The 18,981-nt window shown below is 36.5% G+C and overlaps 3 protein-coding genes across 3 annotated transcripts; all 3 read right to left on the bottom strand.

Moving 5' to 3' along the window:
- Positions 1 to 8,334: 8,334 nt before the first annotated feature.
- On the bottom strand, positions 8,335 to 9,974 carry LOC108675341. The gene is made up of 2 exons (XM_018163342.2): positions 9,815 to 9,974; positions 8,335 to 9,202 (listed from the first exon to the last, which is right to left on the bottom strand). Exons 1-2 carry the CDS (start codon positions 9,947 to 9,949, stop codon positions 8,945 to 8,947), a joined length of 393 nt encoding a protein of 130 aa, XP_018018831.1. The 5' UTR covers positions 9,950 to 9,974; the 3' UTR covers positions 8,335 to 8,944.
- An 876-nt stretch (positions 9,975 to 10,850) lies between these two features.
- On the bottom strand, positions 10,851 to 14,289 carry LOC108675340 (AH receptor-interacting protein). The gene is made up of 4 exons (XM_018163341.2): positions 14,187 to 14,289; positions 12,180 to 12,404; positions 11,519 to 11,696; positions 10,851 to 11,041 (listed from the first exon to the last, which is right to left on the bottom strand). The coding sequence occupies exons 1-4, from the start codon at positions 14,271 to 14,273 to the stop codon at positions 10,851 to 10,853; spliced, it is 681 nt and encodes a 226-aa protein (XP_018018830.1). The 5' UTR covers positions 14,274 to 14,289.
- Positions 14,290 to 16,275: 1,986 nt separating this feature from the next.
- Positions 16,276 to 17,878, bottom strand: LOC108675338 (the record flags this gene model as incomplete). Its single annotated transcript, XM_018163340.1, is given in 3 exon segments — positions 16,276 to 16,545; positions 17,158 to 17,322; positions 17,780 to 17,878. Coding segments are annotated over 3 exon segments (534 nt in total), but the record flags the coding sequence as incomplete, so codon positions are not given.
- Positions 17,879 to 18,981: the final 1,103 nt, after the last annotated feature.

The raw sequence follows: 18,981 nt of genomic DNA, 5'->3' as shown, positions 1-18,981 counted from the left end.
ACTATACCTATTATAACAAACATTATTGACTGGTCAGCTCATCGCGGTCACCCACATCGTGGCAGCTCTCGTATGGTCAACTATACCTATTATAACAAACATTATTGACTGGTCAGCTCATCGCGGTCACCCACAACGTGGCAGCTCTCGTAGGTATAATGGTCAACTATTAACAAACATTATTGACTGGCGTACGTACATCATATCTCGGGCACCAAACTTACGTAAGAGGATCGCTTCTTTGCCCCGCTAGAATACTTCGAATATTGTTCTATCTATAAAAATAAATGGATCAAAATTACTAAATAGCTAAGGATTGAAGGTTAAATCACAGGATTAACCCTTTCTCTTATACCATAAGATTGATGATCAAAGTACTTTCCGGTCACGAAATGATTCGAGTTCAGCGACTCATAGAATCTAAGTCAATTGCATATAAGGAAATTTGGTGAAATTTTCTTCATACCAGTCGACCAGTTTCCTCCAGACTGGTGCGTAGATACTGAAACCTTCAGTGTCGTAATCGTCTGGTGGAGGCTCGAGATATTCTTCTCTCAACAACTGAAGAAATTCAGGTGACCAGGCTTTGACGGGTCCAGCCAAGAAGGTTTCTAGACATCCACCTGCAGCTTCACCTGAACAGACGTGCATATTTTCATTGATTTTAAGTTTTTAACCCTATATAGAGCAGCACTGCATCCCCCCTTCGACGTACGTTATTCTCATTTACAGGCGTCAGTATAGTAAAGCAGAGTTACCATCAGTAGATCTATGAATAACCATTTGTTTCTTGGACAAATTCATTAACTCTCATCAATGTTCTTTGTGTTTCATAAATTACTTGGAATTAGAAAAATAATTTAAAAATATTGTTGCCAAATTATTGGAATAATGCATGTAGTACATTCGTGCCTGGAGTTACCGAATACGCGTTATATACACAACATAAAAAGTGAATAATAACTGAAATCACCTGTGCTGCAGCCATCGTCTGCCCAGAAGAAAATGGTCCTAGCATTGATTTTGACGTAATTGATAAGGAAAACTAGACAGAATGGAATTAAAGCTATTGTGAGTAAAATATTGCACTGGTATAACATGTTTGCGATCATGAAATTACTTCACTTAATTCGGGGTAAATAGTCTTCAATTCTCTTGCCCAATTAAAATAACGAACAATGAAAAAACACTAACTGGCATGGAAAAAAATGTTTATACGTACTAGATGGTTTTGACTCTTATATGCAACAAAGCCGTGGTGAACACTAAATAGCTATAAGCGACTGTTTCTAATCTGAAAATAATTATAAAACGTAATATAAGTTATAATTTCTCCATGAATTATAAGACAATAACACAAAATAATTATCTGAAATACACAAACTGCAGAGAGAACAACAGCCAAGCCAACCATGGCTGGCATGGCATCTGACGTCCGAACAGGAAGAAAAATTTAAAATCCAGCTGGAGGAAAAATTTTCTCTACCGCGCCACATCATCTTTTCGTTTTTTTTCGCAGTGACAATAAAACATTTTCGATAAATTACCTACAACTACCGGTCTACATTAGCAAATATGTTTCCACGGAGGTCGTTTAAATCTTTTACTTTTGTAATATTTATTTTTAGCCACATGAAACTTGCAAATCTTGAAGCAAAATTGAGAACGAATGACCACATCAAATACTTGATAAATAACACATCATCGTCTTCTGTACATCGGTAACATGAATAAAATTCCGTTAATGAAATATACGTGATGAATTTTGAGTAAATAGTAATTCAGTATTTTGAAAACTATTTTGTTGTCATCTGCTCCAATTCATATCATATTAATACCAATACAGGCAAAAGTTTGGGCTGAAAACTCTGACGGCATGCGCATCCCAAGACCCGTATGATATTTCCTCCAACAAAGAAAATTGTTTCCAGAAGGTAGGCGGCAACTGAGCGCTGCCCACCCCACCCTGCTCCCCCTTTTCGTAAATTACATCTTCTCTTTTGCCCGAGCTGCCTAATACAGCATTTGACAGAATTAAATAAATGGAAACCATAGATAACAGATTAATGAAGAGAATGAATGAATATAGGCATTGTAAACAGGGTCAATTAGTGAAATTTTATTTTCAAGGAATCGTGGTGTAACCGTGAGAACTTTCATTAAATTACCGTTAAATGATTTTAATAATCATGAACATACTGACGCAAATGAATGTTTACGCCAATTCTCTCGAATGGACACTTTTGGACAGTAAAAGCATCGTGTGAAAAGCTGTAAACGCTTAAATTGTCTTGAAACGAACAACAAAAACAGCTTATTAAAATTTGACAAAAATTTCAATGTGTAAGCAAGCTTTCAACAAAAAATTAACTCTATGAACAACAATCACAGTAAAATATTTCAGTACAATAGAGACAGCTTTCGCGGAAAAAGACTCAGTGAAACCCAAATTACTCATCGAAGATCATACATAAATTTCAAGTTAATACAGGGACGAGCTGATGCAAGTTGCACCTTTAGGCTAAATGCTAGCAACTGTCATCCAATGCGTTGCTTTAATAATAATTTTGCAGCTCAACAAATATCGCCCAATTCATATGATGTGAAATTTTATACATACTTACTGAGAACCATGAAAATTTGTGTCGAGTGTTGTAGTTTTATAGTATCAATGAGCGGGGGTATGCGATGTGCACAGAAACCCTCCAGTTCCAGCAGGAATGCAACCGTTGGCAACTCATATGAAACACCCAGTCAATTTAAAAATTGGTGTAAGATTTCATAGACTAGAAATAAAATGAAATTTTGAATTGTAATCTTGACCCAAATCACAAAATCTTTTTGATTTTCTTCTTATCTCAGGCCTTATTAAATGCCATTAATTCATTCAGAACTTCCAGACATCTTAAAATCCGCCATTTTGAGTCCTGTGACCGGGTGCAAACGGTCGATTTGCGCCGCATCATTCAATCATGTAACATTTTCAATTAGAATCTATTTTAGAATTTCGTAAAATCCTCCTAGAAGTGAGTCATTTGAGCTGGAGCTCAAATTGAGAATAAAGTGAAATCTTAGTTGAAAAGATTTTCACTGCGTTTGTAAATGGGTGGTAAAAATAAAAACCAATTTCCTGCAAGATGCAAATTTTCCTTATAAGGCTTATAGCCTGTTGTAAAGTATAACTGTATGATAATATGATTCACAACTGACTTATTTCAACATTTTATAGTTAAGTTGGATTCGATGTGTCGTAATGTATGCTAAAGCCAGCCGTCGGTATAGGGTAAAAAGGTGCAGAACTGCTCACAGACTGAGGCAGTTTCATTCCACAAGTTGGTTTCGTTCAGTGTAGACACCATGGCAGATATCAGTGCTGAGGCCCTCAAAAAAGAAGTTCAAGGTAAGTTCATAATTTTTCTTAACAGTTTAGGACTTTGAGAGCGCCATGATGAGAATCATATCTTCATAACAATTAATTAAGGTTTCAGCAAACTTCGTTCGTGGCTATGTCAGAAAAGTGATTTCAGTGAGACGTAGTGAGATTCCGACACAGTCCAAGTGCTTTCTCATCGTGATCTGGTCAAATATCGTGCGTTATTTGCCGTGATTAAAGAATTAAAGATTTACAATGCAGTCATTTTAACTATTGAAATTTATCTATTTCTAAATTTGTTAGATTTAAAGTGAAGGATTTCACTCTGATCAGTACGTATCTTATCTGTCAGAGTACAACCAAGACTCGAATTTCTTGCCTATCAGCAGTGAAATTTTGTCTGTGACTACCTTCGCTATTTCCACCTGCGAATCATTGTTAGCAAAATTCTAAGTTACCTTACCACGTTCATAGTAGTTAAGATATGTTTTGAAAAGATGTGCAGTATTTTGATAGTGAACATGTGGACTTGTCGGCATTTGGTTATCCCGTAAGTATTGTCCCGGCTTCAGTGGAGTGGGGAAATTTCCCTATATTACTGTCGTTTGATGAGCTTGTATGCGGCATGCCAAACGTGCTCGTGTCTCGGGTTTGTGCCAAACTTCCAAGCGCTGAGCGGCTGTAGCCCGCCACCGTTGCTCTCTAGCCAAGCGCTCTCAGCGTCACTACTGCGCTTCGGCCCGACTCGGTTGGTGTGTTGGTGAGATCTCCTATCTTTAATATTTCCTGTTTCAAATGCTTAAGGTGATGTTTGCATTAGCTTTTTATGTAGAATAAATGCTCTAGTATAAGTTTTGTAAGTATAAGTTTGATTTTTTTCTGTAAGGATTGTTATAATTTATTTGTTGAAAAAGCGCGTCGTCTTGCCTATTTTGTTGGACCTTGTAGCGTCAGTGCAGAGAGGTGGTATGTCCTCGATCTTTTCAAACCGCCAAAGCCAAGCTCGTTGCTACCTATATATTTGAACGATAGTATAACGTAATGATAATTTAGCAAGAAATTTTCAAGATTGTTTTGTAATTTTCAATTCGTTGGTCGTGTTGTAAAATTCGTAATTTTAAATTATCTGCACAAAGACTTGCGCGCTTGGCTTGCTGCCTACGTTACGTACAGGGTACGCAACTGTCGAGTGACATTTTGTTTTGGCGTCAAGATATTTGTCTTATCGTTTATAAAATATGTAGCTTACTGTACTTTAATTGTAATAATTCATCTCAGCCTTTTTTGTAGTACGTATAATGTATTTTTTCATATTTTTTCGTTTATTTGTTCACTTCTGAACGATAGTCATCGCGATCGATAGGCGAGTCTCAAACGAACCTTTCTGGAACGGCTGGTTTTATCTGGAATGGCTGATCCAATGGCGGCCACAGCGTTGGCGATATTTTCATGCAAATTGGATATTAAGTAACAGAAATTCGATTCACGTTTATTTTAACTCGCCGTTTTCTATTATATTAACGGAAATGTTTTGTGATCTCAACTTAAATTTGTTTACTTTAATTTACGTCCTAAATTACCCTAGTTTCAAGGAATTGCAGTAGCTGGTTTTCTACTGAGCATTTATTGATGGTCCCTCGAGATTCAAATTTACCACATAAATGTTCGACTCAGTTCACGACGCGCGTTATGTGTTACGTTAGGCGTTAGCACATTTTTAATGTAATAAAACCACTTCGATAATATATATACATTCATTTTCTTTGTTGTGTTTTAATTTGAATTTCGGCGACATGAAAAATTTTATTCTCAGAAACTATGCCTCCAAAATTTTTTAGGATAAATTTGATGAATGATTTCTCTGCACTTACAGGTTCAATTGCAGCAGATGAATATAGAATAGTAAATTCTAGAATGTTTTAATTCATAACCATTCACATTTAAATGGCATGTTATTAAATAATACTTGGTGAACCAGATTCTTTGTGGAGCCTAATCCTATTTATATAAATTTACAAATTTATAGTTTATTCTCATGCATATGTTTATCAGATGAATAATAATGAAATATATTTAGGATATTTAATTTTTTTGTTACAAATTGTGTTATTATCAATTGACCAGCAATTAAACTTTTAGTTTATAATCAGTGACAATAATCCATTGGATCAGAAAGGCTGAATCAATGTTAATTTAGATTGCAAAAATACAAATTACTTCTGTTTGATTATAATTTATTTATTCTGACTACAGATTCCAATATTCAATTTTTCTTGTGCAGAAATTTTGAAAGGTGCAGACCTCTCTAAGGTGACAAGTAAAGTTGTCAGAAAACAGGTTGAAGAGAAGCTTGGTGTTGATTTAAGTCACAGAAGGAAGGAAATCGACGCACTCATAATGGCTGATGTTGAAGATCAGGTACTATAATGAATTTTAAAAACTAATTTCATTCGATTTATGCACTTGAATGACTTGATTATATCTACAGGGTGCACCAGAGAAACTTACTTATTTGAAAAAACTCCTGTGTGGTGAGCTGGGCAGGTAGAGGGGCAAGAGGGGGCTCATCTGGAGAGGGAAGTTCCCAAGTTTGTTTCTCCCTCTAGTCAGTTGCTATCATGCTCTGGTCTAAAGAGCAGCGGGCCTTTGCAGTCGAGACCTTCTTTTCTAACGGTCGCTCACTTGTTGCTACGCAACGTGCCTTCCGCACTCGCTTTGAAATTCCTCCTCACAGACTTGTTCCTGGCCGTAATTCAATTCTGTTGTGGGTTAACTCATTTCGAGAGTGTGGAAGTGTGGCTAAACCCAGAAATGGACTTCAACGGACTATCAGAACTCCGGAAAATGTTGAGAGAGTCAGGCAGTCAGTTGTGCGTTCTCCCCAGCATTCGGCTCGCAAACATGCCGCCGCTATGGGAATTTCTGAAACAACTGTTCGACGAATTCTCCGTGAAGACCTCCACTTTCATCCCTATAAATTGGATGTTGTGCAAGAATTAACTGAACGCAATTTTCGCAATACATTATGCGTAGGTTGTATTGGTGAATATATTGCATTCCTCCAATTTTTGTTATGATTCTTTCATCAATTGCCTGCAAGTGTAGGTGCCCTTTTGATCAAAAGAATTTATCTTGGCTACAGAATTGAGTATTTATTGGTCATTTTTTAATATTTTCATTAATATTTATGTTCATGATTAGTTTTTATTTGAAATTGATCAATTTTTAAGTAAGTAAACTTTGATATTATGCATTAATCTTGTTATTTTATTAATATGATGTCTTAAATTTCATTAACATGATGTATGCTATGTCTAAGAAAAAACAATTTATGTGGTATATGTCTCCCTCAGGTCAGCTCGGAGGAAGTTTCAGAGGAGGAGGACAAGGCAGCGGTAAGATTGATTATAAAATACAATTTTTCATCACCTTGTATAGTCGATATAGAAAGCACTTTTATTAATTAAATGCATCCTGCATGATATGTGGACATTTTTTTATTATTTTCTATGGAAGGAAAAAGCTTAAAGTATTTTTTTCAAATATTTAATGATTTAAAAATGTTTTGTTTAAACGAACATATCTTAATGTTTTGGTCTGCCTCCAGAAGGATGACGACTATGCACCAGGTGCTGCCAAGAAGGCAAAGAAGGGCAAGGCCAAGAAGCGGTTACTCTGATTCGAGTAAAACTCAATATTCGGTGGATTGTTAGCTCATTTTCTCATTTATGGAAAAAATGCCCTATTGTGCTCGTCATGTTCGTCCGTCTGTCTGTCCATCTGTCTGTACATCTGTCTGTTTCAGACCCGCAACAAGCTATGAATGCTCTGCAATGGTTAGAATCGGCAATAGGTCTAACAGCTTGGATCATTGCGTCAACAATCTATTATTATTAACAGCCTAATCAACGCTAACACCGCTATACTATACTATTTCATCTATCTCCTAATCATGCGTATAGCGTATTATCCCATATTCTCATGCTATCTCAATTTCTTATTATTTATATTCTTATTATTTCTGGCAACTCAGTGCCACCTCTTGTTTTCAATTTCCCCAGCCTAGCCGCACAAACACAAGGCGCTCCCATACAAGTATAGGCTTGCTGCTCAACTTTATTTACATGATCTTACCCCTGTGCCCAGCCTGCGTTATCATCACCTTGCAGGTATCATTTGAATGCTGCCCGGTGCCCAGCCTGCGTTATCGTCACCATGCAGGTATCATATGTATGCTGCCCGGTGCCCAGCCTGCGTTATCTTAACCGTGGCAGGTCGAGTGAAATTGTTTTCGTAACTTAATTTTTGCGCTTGTAATTTCCCTACGTTCATTTCAAACTACATGATAGAATTTCTGCGTCTACCTTTTATTTACAATTTAATTTTAGACTAAGCCGAAGAATTGGTGATAAGGTGCCTCACCTATGTCAACCATTTAAAATTCAGTTCTCCATTTGAGGACTATTGCCCCTTTGAAATATAGCTTGCATGTTTTATACGTGTAAAATGTTATTGTGGAGAGACATGCCTTGTGCTTATTCTATTCCTGATTATTACAGTTAGTAAATATTGTACTATGATCCATTAGATGAGAAAAAATGAGAAAATCGTAGAAGATGTCCTTAATTTTGTACGAGATTCTCAATTGCTGCGAAAATCGAATATGATGCGTTCATTATAATCATTAGCCTCGTGCATGTTCTCCGGGCAAAAATTGTTCTCCACTGAGCCAATAAATTTAATTAACTGTACTTCTGTACCGATTTCACTGGAACGTACTTTGATTGTTCTTTATGGTTTTGTTTATTTTCTTAACTCATTTTCGGTACATTTGAGCAACTGGTTCGGTACTGCGTAGACCCACTATGATTCTATTTTGAATCTATTTCTCGCGACGGAAAGTTGCATCCAGTAACTTTAAATATACTTTTTTCGTGCAAATAAAGAGACTTTTTGTGGATTATCTGTCATTTTTACTTCACGCCCCAAGGTACACGAGAGACCTCAATAAAAAATCGTCGAACGGAAAGAGTTAGAGGAAGTGATAGCGTATATACGAGAGGATTGGTCTTTACATTTTTGTTTGATTGTTCGTTTTTCGCACTCTTTCTGATTTCTGATAATTGTAAACTTACTCCAGAAATTTTCGTTGAAGCCACCTAGGCATAATTTTTAAACACTATATAAAAGGATCCAAATCCTTTTGCTGACTCGTTCTAGTGATTTAACTAGATACTACATCCTACAGAGATATTTCAAAATTGCATCAGGAATCCATGAGTTATTCAATAGCTGAAAATTTTAATAATTCGGACAACTGCAATGGCTTCGTTTTTATTTACTTTCGACAAGTAAGTTCCTCAGCGGCAGTCTATAATTACAGATTGCGCTTGTACCTGAAATCATCACAAGAATGCTTAACCTAGCAAACATTATAAAGTTCTATGATAAGTCAAGTTTACGTAGTGGGTCTACACGGTGAGGTGACCGAGACAGAAGTATTACTCGCAGTCTATAATTTCATATTGCGCTCAGAAATCATCAGAAGAATGATTAACCTAACAAGTTTTATTAAGTTCTATGAATGGTCAAGTTTGCGTAGTGGGTCCACACGGTGAGGTGACCGAGACAGAAGTATTGCTCGCAGGCCTCGAGGGTGTCGTAGTATTTCATGGCCTTGCATTTGCCGCTCTGTACGAGCTGGCAGTGAGATTTTTTAACGTAGAACTTGATGAGAAGCTGGGAATGCTCCATGTCCATGATGTAGCCCCTGACCTGAGGGTAGGTGTCCTCGTAGAAGCGGCTCGTGGGGAACTGAATCAACAGCGTCTGGCAAGTTGAAATTTTGCCGTGTGAGAACAGATAATTAATCATTAATACACACTTCTGGGTTTGTTCTGGTCTGCATAATGGGCTTCAAGATGCAGAAATAATGTTAATGGCAAGGTCAGGGCCATTTTAAAAGATAGGTACGGATTAAATGTTATAAACTTATTGTTCATTTTCTTGGCTTCTGATCCACTTTTCTGCTTCTTACCCACCATGTCTACGAAAGACTTTAAACGATTTTAATTGCAGCAAATATGGAACTGACTCTCTACATGAACAGATAATTGTCACTTAAACAAGCCAATATTATTTTGCTGAAACGAAAAAATACATTAGCTATTTAATCAAGTACATAAGAAATAACACGATACAAAATTTCCCAAGCTCCAAAAGGTTCTTTGATTTTACATCGCTTATTATATATACTAAAAATGTCATATCCGTAAACTCTATAAGACGGATACTTTAATTTAATTGTTTTATAAGTTTTCAATTTTTTTATTAGTCTGGAATTTTTATTAGTTTGCAATTTTTTATTAGTTTGCAATTTTTCAATTTTATTAGTTTCCAAAACTCACTTTGACGATAATTTTATTAGTTTACAACACTCACTTTGATGTCAATTTTACTGGTTTGCAGAGCGTCTCTGATTTTCTCCTCGTCCCTGTCGTATCCAGTGGCTATGGAGAGCATGTCGATCGTGGTAAAGTTGCCAGCGAGCAACAAGGACGACAACGGCGCGCACATCACCCAGATGGTCGTACCACGTTCCTCGTCCTGAATAAAAATCTCGGGAGATAAGATAAAATAAATAACGTATAAGATACAAGAACTAGAAAACAAATTTTCTTACGTCAAAAATTATTTGTCACAAACAAAGGGCAGATGGCCTCGAATAACCAGTACGCAGAAATAGATGATGGCAAACGAAAGGATAAATTACCAGCTAATGGAATAAAAGATGGCTAGCTTAAAAGCAGTTGAAAACACAGGCAAGATAGTTTAAAAGTAAATGAAATGCAGCATTTGAACATAGATTTTAAGCAAACTTAACAAATAGATGATGGCACAAAAGTTAATGTATAAATGAGTCAGGTAAACAGTAACATACGTTAGAGAAATAGTTGAACAGAAACGAAAATTGGTCTGGCAAAGAATTCCGCCATGTTTCTTCCCCATAACCTTTTTCCACTAGTGCTTCACAGGTTCCTCCACTTCACTAGTACTTCACTAGTTCCTCCACTTTTTTACTATTAAGTTCCATCACTTGGAATTCAGTTGCAAAAATACATCGAATCACAAACGCTAAGCGTACAAAAAAGGTGGCAAAAACAGGAGTAAATTCAATGAAATAAATAGTGTTTGATTCACTGCACTGAATACTCCGGAAGAAAAAAAAACACTACAGAGTTTAGTGTGGCGAAAATAGCCAAAGAGAAAGAACAAAAATAACATTCAAGTACCAGCAATCATAAACCAAAATGCAAAAGATGCAGGAAACGCAAAAGATGCAGGAAACAAAAAATAAACCCACAAAAGCCAAATGGCTGCCTACCAAATACTTAAAATTCCTTGTAGAAATAGCTTGAATTTTAAGTGTCTACAATAGGGTCATTGGCTATAAGTAGCTTTACTTCCTGACATTGCATCACCTGAGCATCAGATTATCGAGCCTGGCGATGGCTTCCTTGTACTTGAGTCCGGCCTCGACAGGCCGCTTGTTATTGAAGAGCTCGTTGCCCTGCTGCCTAAGCAGCGAGACGCTCTCACGCCGCTCATCGTCCGTCATCTCCCAGAACTGCTTCTCGTAGCTTCCCGGAAGTTCTACCTTCAACAACTCTATAGGAAATACTCTGTATTAGATAGAATAATAATAAAGTTGTTGAACTGTACAATTCAGACTAATTTATCTTGGCATTGGGGAGTGACACCTTCAAGATCTCTCTGAAACAATCTGTATTGGAGATAATAATACTGGAGTTGTTAAGAAATTTAAAAATCTGACTAATTTATATTGGCCTTTCATAGTTAGTTCCACGTTTCACGATCTCTGCGTAAATCCTCTAGTATAGAGAAATTGAGGAATTTTGCTGGAAGTACATAATTTTACATTTATTTCCCAAATAGTAAACAAGGTAAACCCTAACAATGTACCGTATGTGGTTTAAAAAAATGTTACCTACTAGTACTCACTACCTATGCAGTGCCTACCACTTCAACCTGTCACCATCACTCAACATTATCCATGAAATTCAATCAAGCAAAAATCAAATCAGGCCAATTGAATGAATAGACGGTCCATTCATAGCTATTTACCGACAGTGAACTTCATGTGGCGAGGCCGAGCTATAAGACCATCCAGGTCAGCATGCCCCAAGCCTTCCTTGATGCCCATGCCACAGCAGCGATGTCCACCCTCCTTGTCATGTGATGGTGGATTCTTGCTCAAGGCTTTCCTCATTGTCTGTGATACTATAGGATAAGTGGACAGCATCTGAAAATGAAGTGAATTCATCAATAATTTTTATGAGTAAATTCCAGATAAATGGAAATTGAGGTGGGATTTTTTTAGAGTGCCTTTCTTTTCTAAAGCAAATATTGACTAACATATTTTGTCTTGAAGCAGACTTAAATTTTGTGTCAGGCTTCATGAAGTTAGCAAACAGCAACAGCAGGTTGGGACTGGACCTTCTGCAATTATAAAATGGCTACTTTTTGGTCTACTTTTGTTTGCAATGCTTAGTGAGTGTGCACTGACATACACGAAGTGAAAATTCAAATTTCTTGGATATCAAATTAGAAAAAAAATTTTCTGGAAGATTTGCAGTAGTATCTATCAGATTTATTTTCTACTTTACCACATAAAATAATTTTTCCAGGCAATCTACACAACAAACATAGATCAGTAACAAACCAGTTTCAGCAGTAAAAATTAGTAAAAAATGAAATTCTAGCTCACAAAATGTTACACACTAACCTTCTTGTCAATAAGAAACTCGGTAACTTCACCAAGTTTCATGTTCTTCACGCACTCTTCAAGAACCTCCAGCTTAAACTGCTTGCCCAAAATCAGCTCCACCGGCTGCTTCCAGTGCCGACTGTCATCAATAACATCTCCATAAAGCTGAGGGATGTTGCTCACAGCTACATGGGACACATCAGTATCCTCTGGCAGGGCTTCAGTTTTGAGATGAAACAACAGCTGGAAAAAAATTCTTGTTTAGAAACACAGCTCAACTAAATTATAGTTAAATTGCAGGCCCAATGATTAGATTTTAGACATAGGGTTTGCATTTTAAAAATATATCAATGATATTATATTCTCATATATATATATATATAGATGAGAATATTATAGATATTCATATATATTATATGAAAATCAATTACACTCCCCCAGGTCTACTTTAAGGATAACTGGTTATTCTTGTTTCAGTTACTCATAAACTTGCGCAGTTATGTTTGGTTTTGTGTTACGTATGATTAAGATCCATGAATATATATATATATATAGTCTGCATATGCCATCATCATCAAAAATATAATTGTATCATCATCTTTCTTAACAAAAATTGTAGACATGAATCCAACCACTTTGAATAAATGCTATTAAAACTTTATCATTGTGGGATTAAGACTGAAAGTAGCAACTGGTCATAGCTCTTCATATTCAGTCATAAAGAACTGTGATTCAAAAATTATATCCAATTGTTTTACTTTGCTTTAATTAAATTACAAATTCTAATTCAATTATATACATAACAACAAAATATTATAACAAGCAAATGAAGCAATGGTATGACCGTATTGTAAACACTTGGGTTTTTCAGAATAACTTGCAAGTTACAACATTTCAAATTTACCAAAAATTATTGATTATTAGGCATAAAGTTTATACAAAATTTTCATTTTTATAATCTTGGATTAGCATTTGGATTTGATGATTTGAATTGAAATAATAAATTTCTATAAGAAAATACAAAAACTTTATTATTAGTCGTTACACAGAAGCTATAAACAGTATTGCCATCATACAGTGTGGAATTCTGTATATGTAATATATTCTCATGTCAATATAAGAAAACGTATCGAAATACCAACCCTACCACCGCGTTACACCACCTTCCACTGCAATGAAAATTTATAAACTGAGCTCATTGGGACCTGTCTCTTATACACANTATACGTGTTTAAGCCTATAAGAAGTTAATTTTTTTGCCTCAAATAATGTTGTATCGAAAAACTGGTCTAGGTGTAGCGAAAATAATATATGAACTGTAAATTTTAGAATTCCATCCTGCCATCATAGTGGCAAACCAGTGATTTTTTAGATTTGCCATTGGCATGCTAACCATGCTTTTATTGAATTAGTCAATTTGCATAGCTAGAACAAATGCTTCTCAGGCAAAACTAGAAATTTGGGCAAAAAAAACCTGTGATTAAGACAGGAATGCTTGTGAATCTCCCCAATTTCACCTATTTAAATAGCTTTTTAGCAATTTCTTCTATAAAGAAATGAAGAATACATGCCTATTTTTATCTCCAAGAACAGAAGGTACTCTACCTAATTTGCCAATGTTTTATAAAACCAAATATATACCTAGGTATATATATAAATAATATTTACTGGATAGTGTATACTAGTCAGAACTCAAAACTCATAAGTCTGAAGTCAAAACTACCTACAATTTAGAGTTTGATTACAATTTATAGCTTAATAACAACATCTTGCTAATGCTAAAAATGTTGATAAGGTGATTTTTTTATATAATAGATCGTTTCTATTAAATGCAGACTATGCAGGCAAGTTGGCAACATAAGTCATTTCGTTATTCAAGTGGCATTGACATAATTACGTTAGTCTGCAAACTGGTGGAACTGTGATGAGTGCCGACTGTTCCGATTTATACCTTAAACGAAATGGCTGAGAGACACAACTAACTCCATTGACAGTAAATTAAATGTAACCGCTGGTATCACTTACTTTCGTACCATCAGGGTAAGAAGCATCACCCGTGCCGCTGACAGTGGTTAAACATTTTATGAAGCGCCTAATGCCTAAACCACTCATCTCGGCGCAAGTTGCGGTCAACTAATCCGAAGCTCAACTTATGTAGTTGCGGATTTTCTAGAATATCAGAACTTCCGAAGTTGAGGATTGGGAATATGTGTAGGAGGCCGGTCAGGAATAAAAAATTAAAATTATTACTGAGATGAGTGAAGAAAAAGCGCTTCTACATTTTCGGAAAAAGATAAATATTTTTATTAGCCCTGCATTATTATCTCGATTAAAATAGTATTGCGCTGCATTACAGATTAAATTAGGTTGCTGGCGCACAGTTGCCACATTTAAATCCTGTCTCATGTTGAGCTGTAATCTACATTTGACGCCATAGCTGAAAAAATTATGCAGAGCACTCCTCCATCGTGCAGTAATTATTGTCACCCTACAGAAAAATATTAGACACCGATCCTTATAAGTATATTGCCCTTCTTATAAATCCATTCCGTCAATGCAGGGCAATCCGCATGACTTAATAAGCAAAACTTTCTAGCTAATGGCACAAGATTATCGAATCTACTCTGATTCGAGTAAAACTCAATATTCGGTGGATTGTTAGCGCATTTTCTTATATATGGAAAAAAATGCCCTGTTGTGCTCGTCATGTCCGTCCCTCTGTCTGTCCGTCAGTGACTTCACGTTTTCGTCGACGAGAAAATGCGCTCTCTGTCACTCACTGCAGTGAAAACTGAGTTATATTCTTTTTTTAATTTTCGGCAGGCATCGGAAGCGACCACTTTGAAAATCGTGTTTACAATAGGAAGCTAATCACAGTAAACGATTGTAGTTGCTACACGAGAGACCACATCCAAACCTCCTTAATGATCGCTGGTGTTTTATATACGTCGTTCTGGAAAATAATTAGAAATCTCGTCTTATTATTTTTATGTTTTGGAGCTGAAACTCGAGATATCGTTATCCGTATTCCCGTTAGTAGAACACGAAGGACTTTAAGTAATGTTTAAACATCCAGCTTGAATGAGAGATCACATCGGACTTGTTTCTGCATTCTTTTAAGAACGTATAATTCTGCTGGGGGAATAGTTACCCTTGCTGACATTATGTTTAATAAATGTTCGAAAAGCATCAACGTAATTAGATGAAAACCTAACATTTGCCGAATCCTCCGCATCCAGTATATGCAGCCGGCATACCGAGCACTGCGATTCGACTACAGATGTTTTCCATGTGATCATTACCGCTTATTGTATTGTTTAACCCAGTCCAATCCCGAGCATCTATGTGGGTGCCACGTGGTCACAGATCACACTACTACATTTCTGCAGGTTACTAGGATTAGAGCAGTGAGCTATGAGTTTGATCCCAGCTGTTGAGGCAGGTCTAGGCAAAATCGTCAAGGTGGCCGCGTTGTTAACAACGTAAAATTGAAGCAGTGAGTACTACCTAGTAGTGTTTTTCAGACCCGCAACAAGCAATGAATGCTCTGCAATGTTTAGAATCGGCAATAGGTCTAACAGCCCAATCAATGCTAACACCGCTATGCTATACCATTTTATATATCTCCTAATCATGCGTATAACGTATTATCCCATATTCTGATGCTATCTCAACTTCTTATTATTTATATTCTTATTGATTCTGGACACTCATTGTCACCTCTCGTTCATTTTGAGTTTCCCAGCCTAGCCGTACAAACACAAGGCGCTTCCGAGTAATCCATGCAGGTATATAAGCTTGCTGCTCAAGTTTATGTACATGATCTTGCCCGTGTGACCACTCTATTAATTGTTCCAGATCTGAGGTCGTGCGGCATTTGTTAGAAAAAGGCGGTATTATCGCCGGAGCGCTCATGCTTTCGCTGGTGATGTGAGGTATCGTCACCATGCAGGTATCATATGAATGCTGGCCGGTGCCCAGCGTGCGTTATCTTAACCATGACAGGTATCATATGAATGCTGCCCGGTGCCTAGCCTGCGTTATCTTAACCATGACAGGTATCATATGAATGCTGCCCGGTGCCCAGCCTGCGTTATCTTAACCATGACAGGTATCATATGAATGCTGTAGTTCTATGAATGGTCAAGTTTGCGTAGTGGGTCCACACGGTGAGGTGACCGAGACAGAAGTATTGCTCGCAGGCCTCGAGGGTGTCGTAGTATTTCATGGCCTTGCATTTGCCGCTCTGTACGAGCTGGCAGTGAGATTTTTTAACGTAGAACTTGATGAGAAGCTGGGAATGCTCCATGTCCATGATGTAGCCCCTGACCTGAGGGTAGGTGTCCTCGTAGAAGCGGCTCGTGGGGAACTGAATCAACAGCGTCTGGCAAGTTGAAATTTTGCCGTGTGAGAACAGATAATTAATCATTAATACACACTTCTGGGTTTGTTCTGGTCTGCATAATGGGCTTCAAGATGCAGAAATAATGTTAATGGCAAGGTCAGGGCCATTTTAAAAGATAGGTACGGATTAAATGTTATAAACTTATTGTTCATTTTCTTGGCTTCTGATCCACTTTTCTGCTTCTTACCCACCATGTCTACGAAAGACTTTAAACGATTTTAATTGCAGCAAATATGGAACTGACTCTCTACATGAACAGATAATTGTCACTTAAACAAGCCAATATTATTTTGCTGAAACGAAAAAATACATTAGCTATTTAATCAAGTACATAAGAAATAACACGATACAAAATTTCCCAAGCTCCAAAAGGTTCTTTGATTTTACATCGCTTATTATATATACTAAAAATGTCATATCCGTAAACTCTATAAGACGGATACTTTAATTTAATTGTTTTATAAGTTTTCAATTTTTTTATTAGTCTGGAATTTTTATTAGTTTGCAATTTTTTATTAGTTTGCAATTTTTCAATTTTATTAGTTTCCAAAACTCACTTTGACGATAATTTTATTAGTTTACAACACTCACTTTGATGTCAATTTTACTGGTTTGCAGAGCGTCTCTGATTTTCTCCTCGTCCCTGTCGTATCCAGTGGCTATGGAGAGCATGTCGATCGTGGTAAAGTTGCCAGCGAGCAACAAGGACGACAACGGCGCGCACATCACCCAGATGGTCGTACCACGTTCCTCGTCCTGAAGAACATGAATTAAGTCACGAAAAACTCAGTATCAAATCAAACTGAGTATATTTCATAGTATCAAATCAAACTCAGTATATTTCAAATTGTGCAAAATTTGTTATTCCTGTTCAACTTTCTAAATGACTCCGCAGTGAATGTTGCGATAGAGATGTAGCCCAATTTCGGAAAAAAATACATAGTACAAATTTTCCTTCAAGAGTCGAATACAGTTCAAGTAGACATTACAGAATCTCGCTCAGTTCGGCAACATTTGTCGCGTCAGTAAACGTTTCTCATTAGTTTAGACATGGATTGTATTTGCAAAGTCGTCTATGACAATTCCCAATTTTCCCATCAATTTTTCTTTCTAAAGACTTTGCTCTTTGTGGTACCCAAGACATAAATATCCCATCACGTCTTCTCTATAAAAAGTTGCTCCTTGTGGTACCCAAGACATAAATGAGACTCACGCCTATCATGGTGTCGACATTGAGCTTGCTCCTGGCCAGAAGAATTTGTTGGAAGTGGTGCGGTAGGTCATCTTCTAACGTCCGCAGCCAGTACCTGTGCTATAAGTTAAACAAACACAAACATTGTACAAGTTTTGTACAATGTTTACAATGGTAAAAACATGGTACACAGCTGCGTGGTTACGTGGTGCAACAATAAGGTAATTAAACGGATGAACACCTATAAAGTTATTGTATATATATCAAAAGCGCAAAAAGAAGCGATAGAATTCTCTATGTATTAAGCAATGATCTTTCATTCACCACATGGCGCTCAACCTTAGAAACATTTCGCATTTTTACTCTCATTATAAATGAATGGCGTTTGTGCAAACTTTTTCTATACTTTTCTTTTCTACAATTTATTTTATATCTGTGGAACCTTTCATTCACATCATCCTTAAAATTTTCAAAGTCAAAGTCACTCAAACCGTGCTGCAGTATGTGTTTTAAAGTGTCAAAAACATCGCGTCGTAAATTTATACTAAAAATTTACAATGATGTAAAATTGTTGACTGCAGATAAAATAATGAAATTCTAAATATTGTTGATGTCCGACACCCATTCATAGAACATTTTCATTTTCCGCTTGGAATACACGATATGGCGACGAACAATAAAAAACACCATTTGCTGTACAACATATTTTATTGTATCGAACGCCGAAAAACTGACACGATCGTTACTATCCCAACTTATGCACAATACAGGGTGGTATTCTAATTTTAAAGATCATTTAACATATCTTCACAGTCTCGTGAAAAAGTTTATTCAAACCGATGCGCAACTGCAAGTCAGCGTACTAAGTATATTGGCTCGAACATTATCGCTTGTTATGCATGTAAATTTATACTTGAAACGATTTAACCTAGACCTGCTCTGCAAATGCATTGTAATGGTATTATGAATTCTGTCATTCAGTTGGCCTTATAGTCTCGTCTATAATAAAAAATTTCCCTCGGGTATTGCAAATCATTAGTTGATAATTACACATAAAAATGCGAGTGTTCAGTTGAGTTATTTAGCTTCATTCTTCTTTTTGTTTATATTGAAAGTAAGAGTCCTTCATTTAGTTTCTATGTTAGTGGATTAGTTTAGTTTTTCATTTTGTTTAGCCGCAACGATGCAGAATTTGGCAGGTGATGCAGAGGTAAGTGGGTGAT

Source organism: Hyalella azteca, unplaced genomic scaffold (genome assembly GCF_000764305.2).
Source record: "Hyalella azteca isolate HAZT.00-mixed unplaced genomic scaffold, Hazt_2.0.2 contig3839, whole genome shotgun sequence".
Classification (NCBI taxonomy): domain Eukaryota; kingdom Metazoa; phylum Arthropoda; class Malacostraca; order Amphipoda; family Hyalellidae; genus Hyalella; species Hyalella azteca.
The sequence above is the reverse complement of the archived record's forward strand: the minus strand, read 5'-3'. Positions and strand labels throughout refer to the sequence as shown.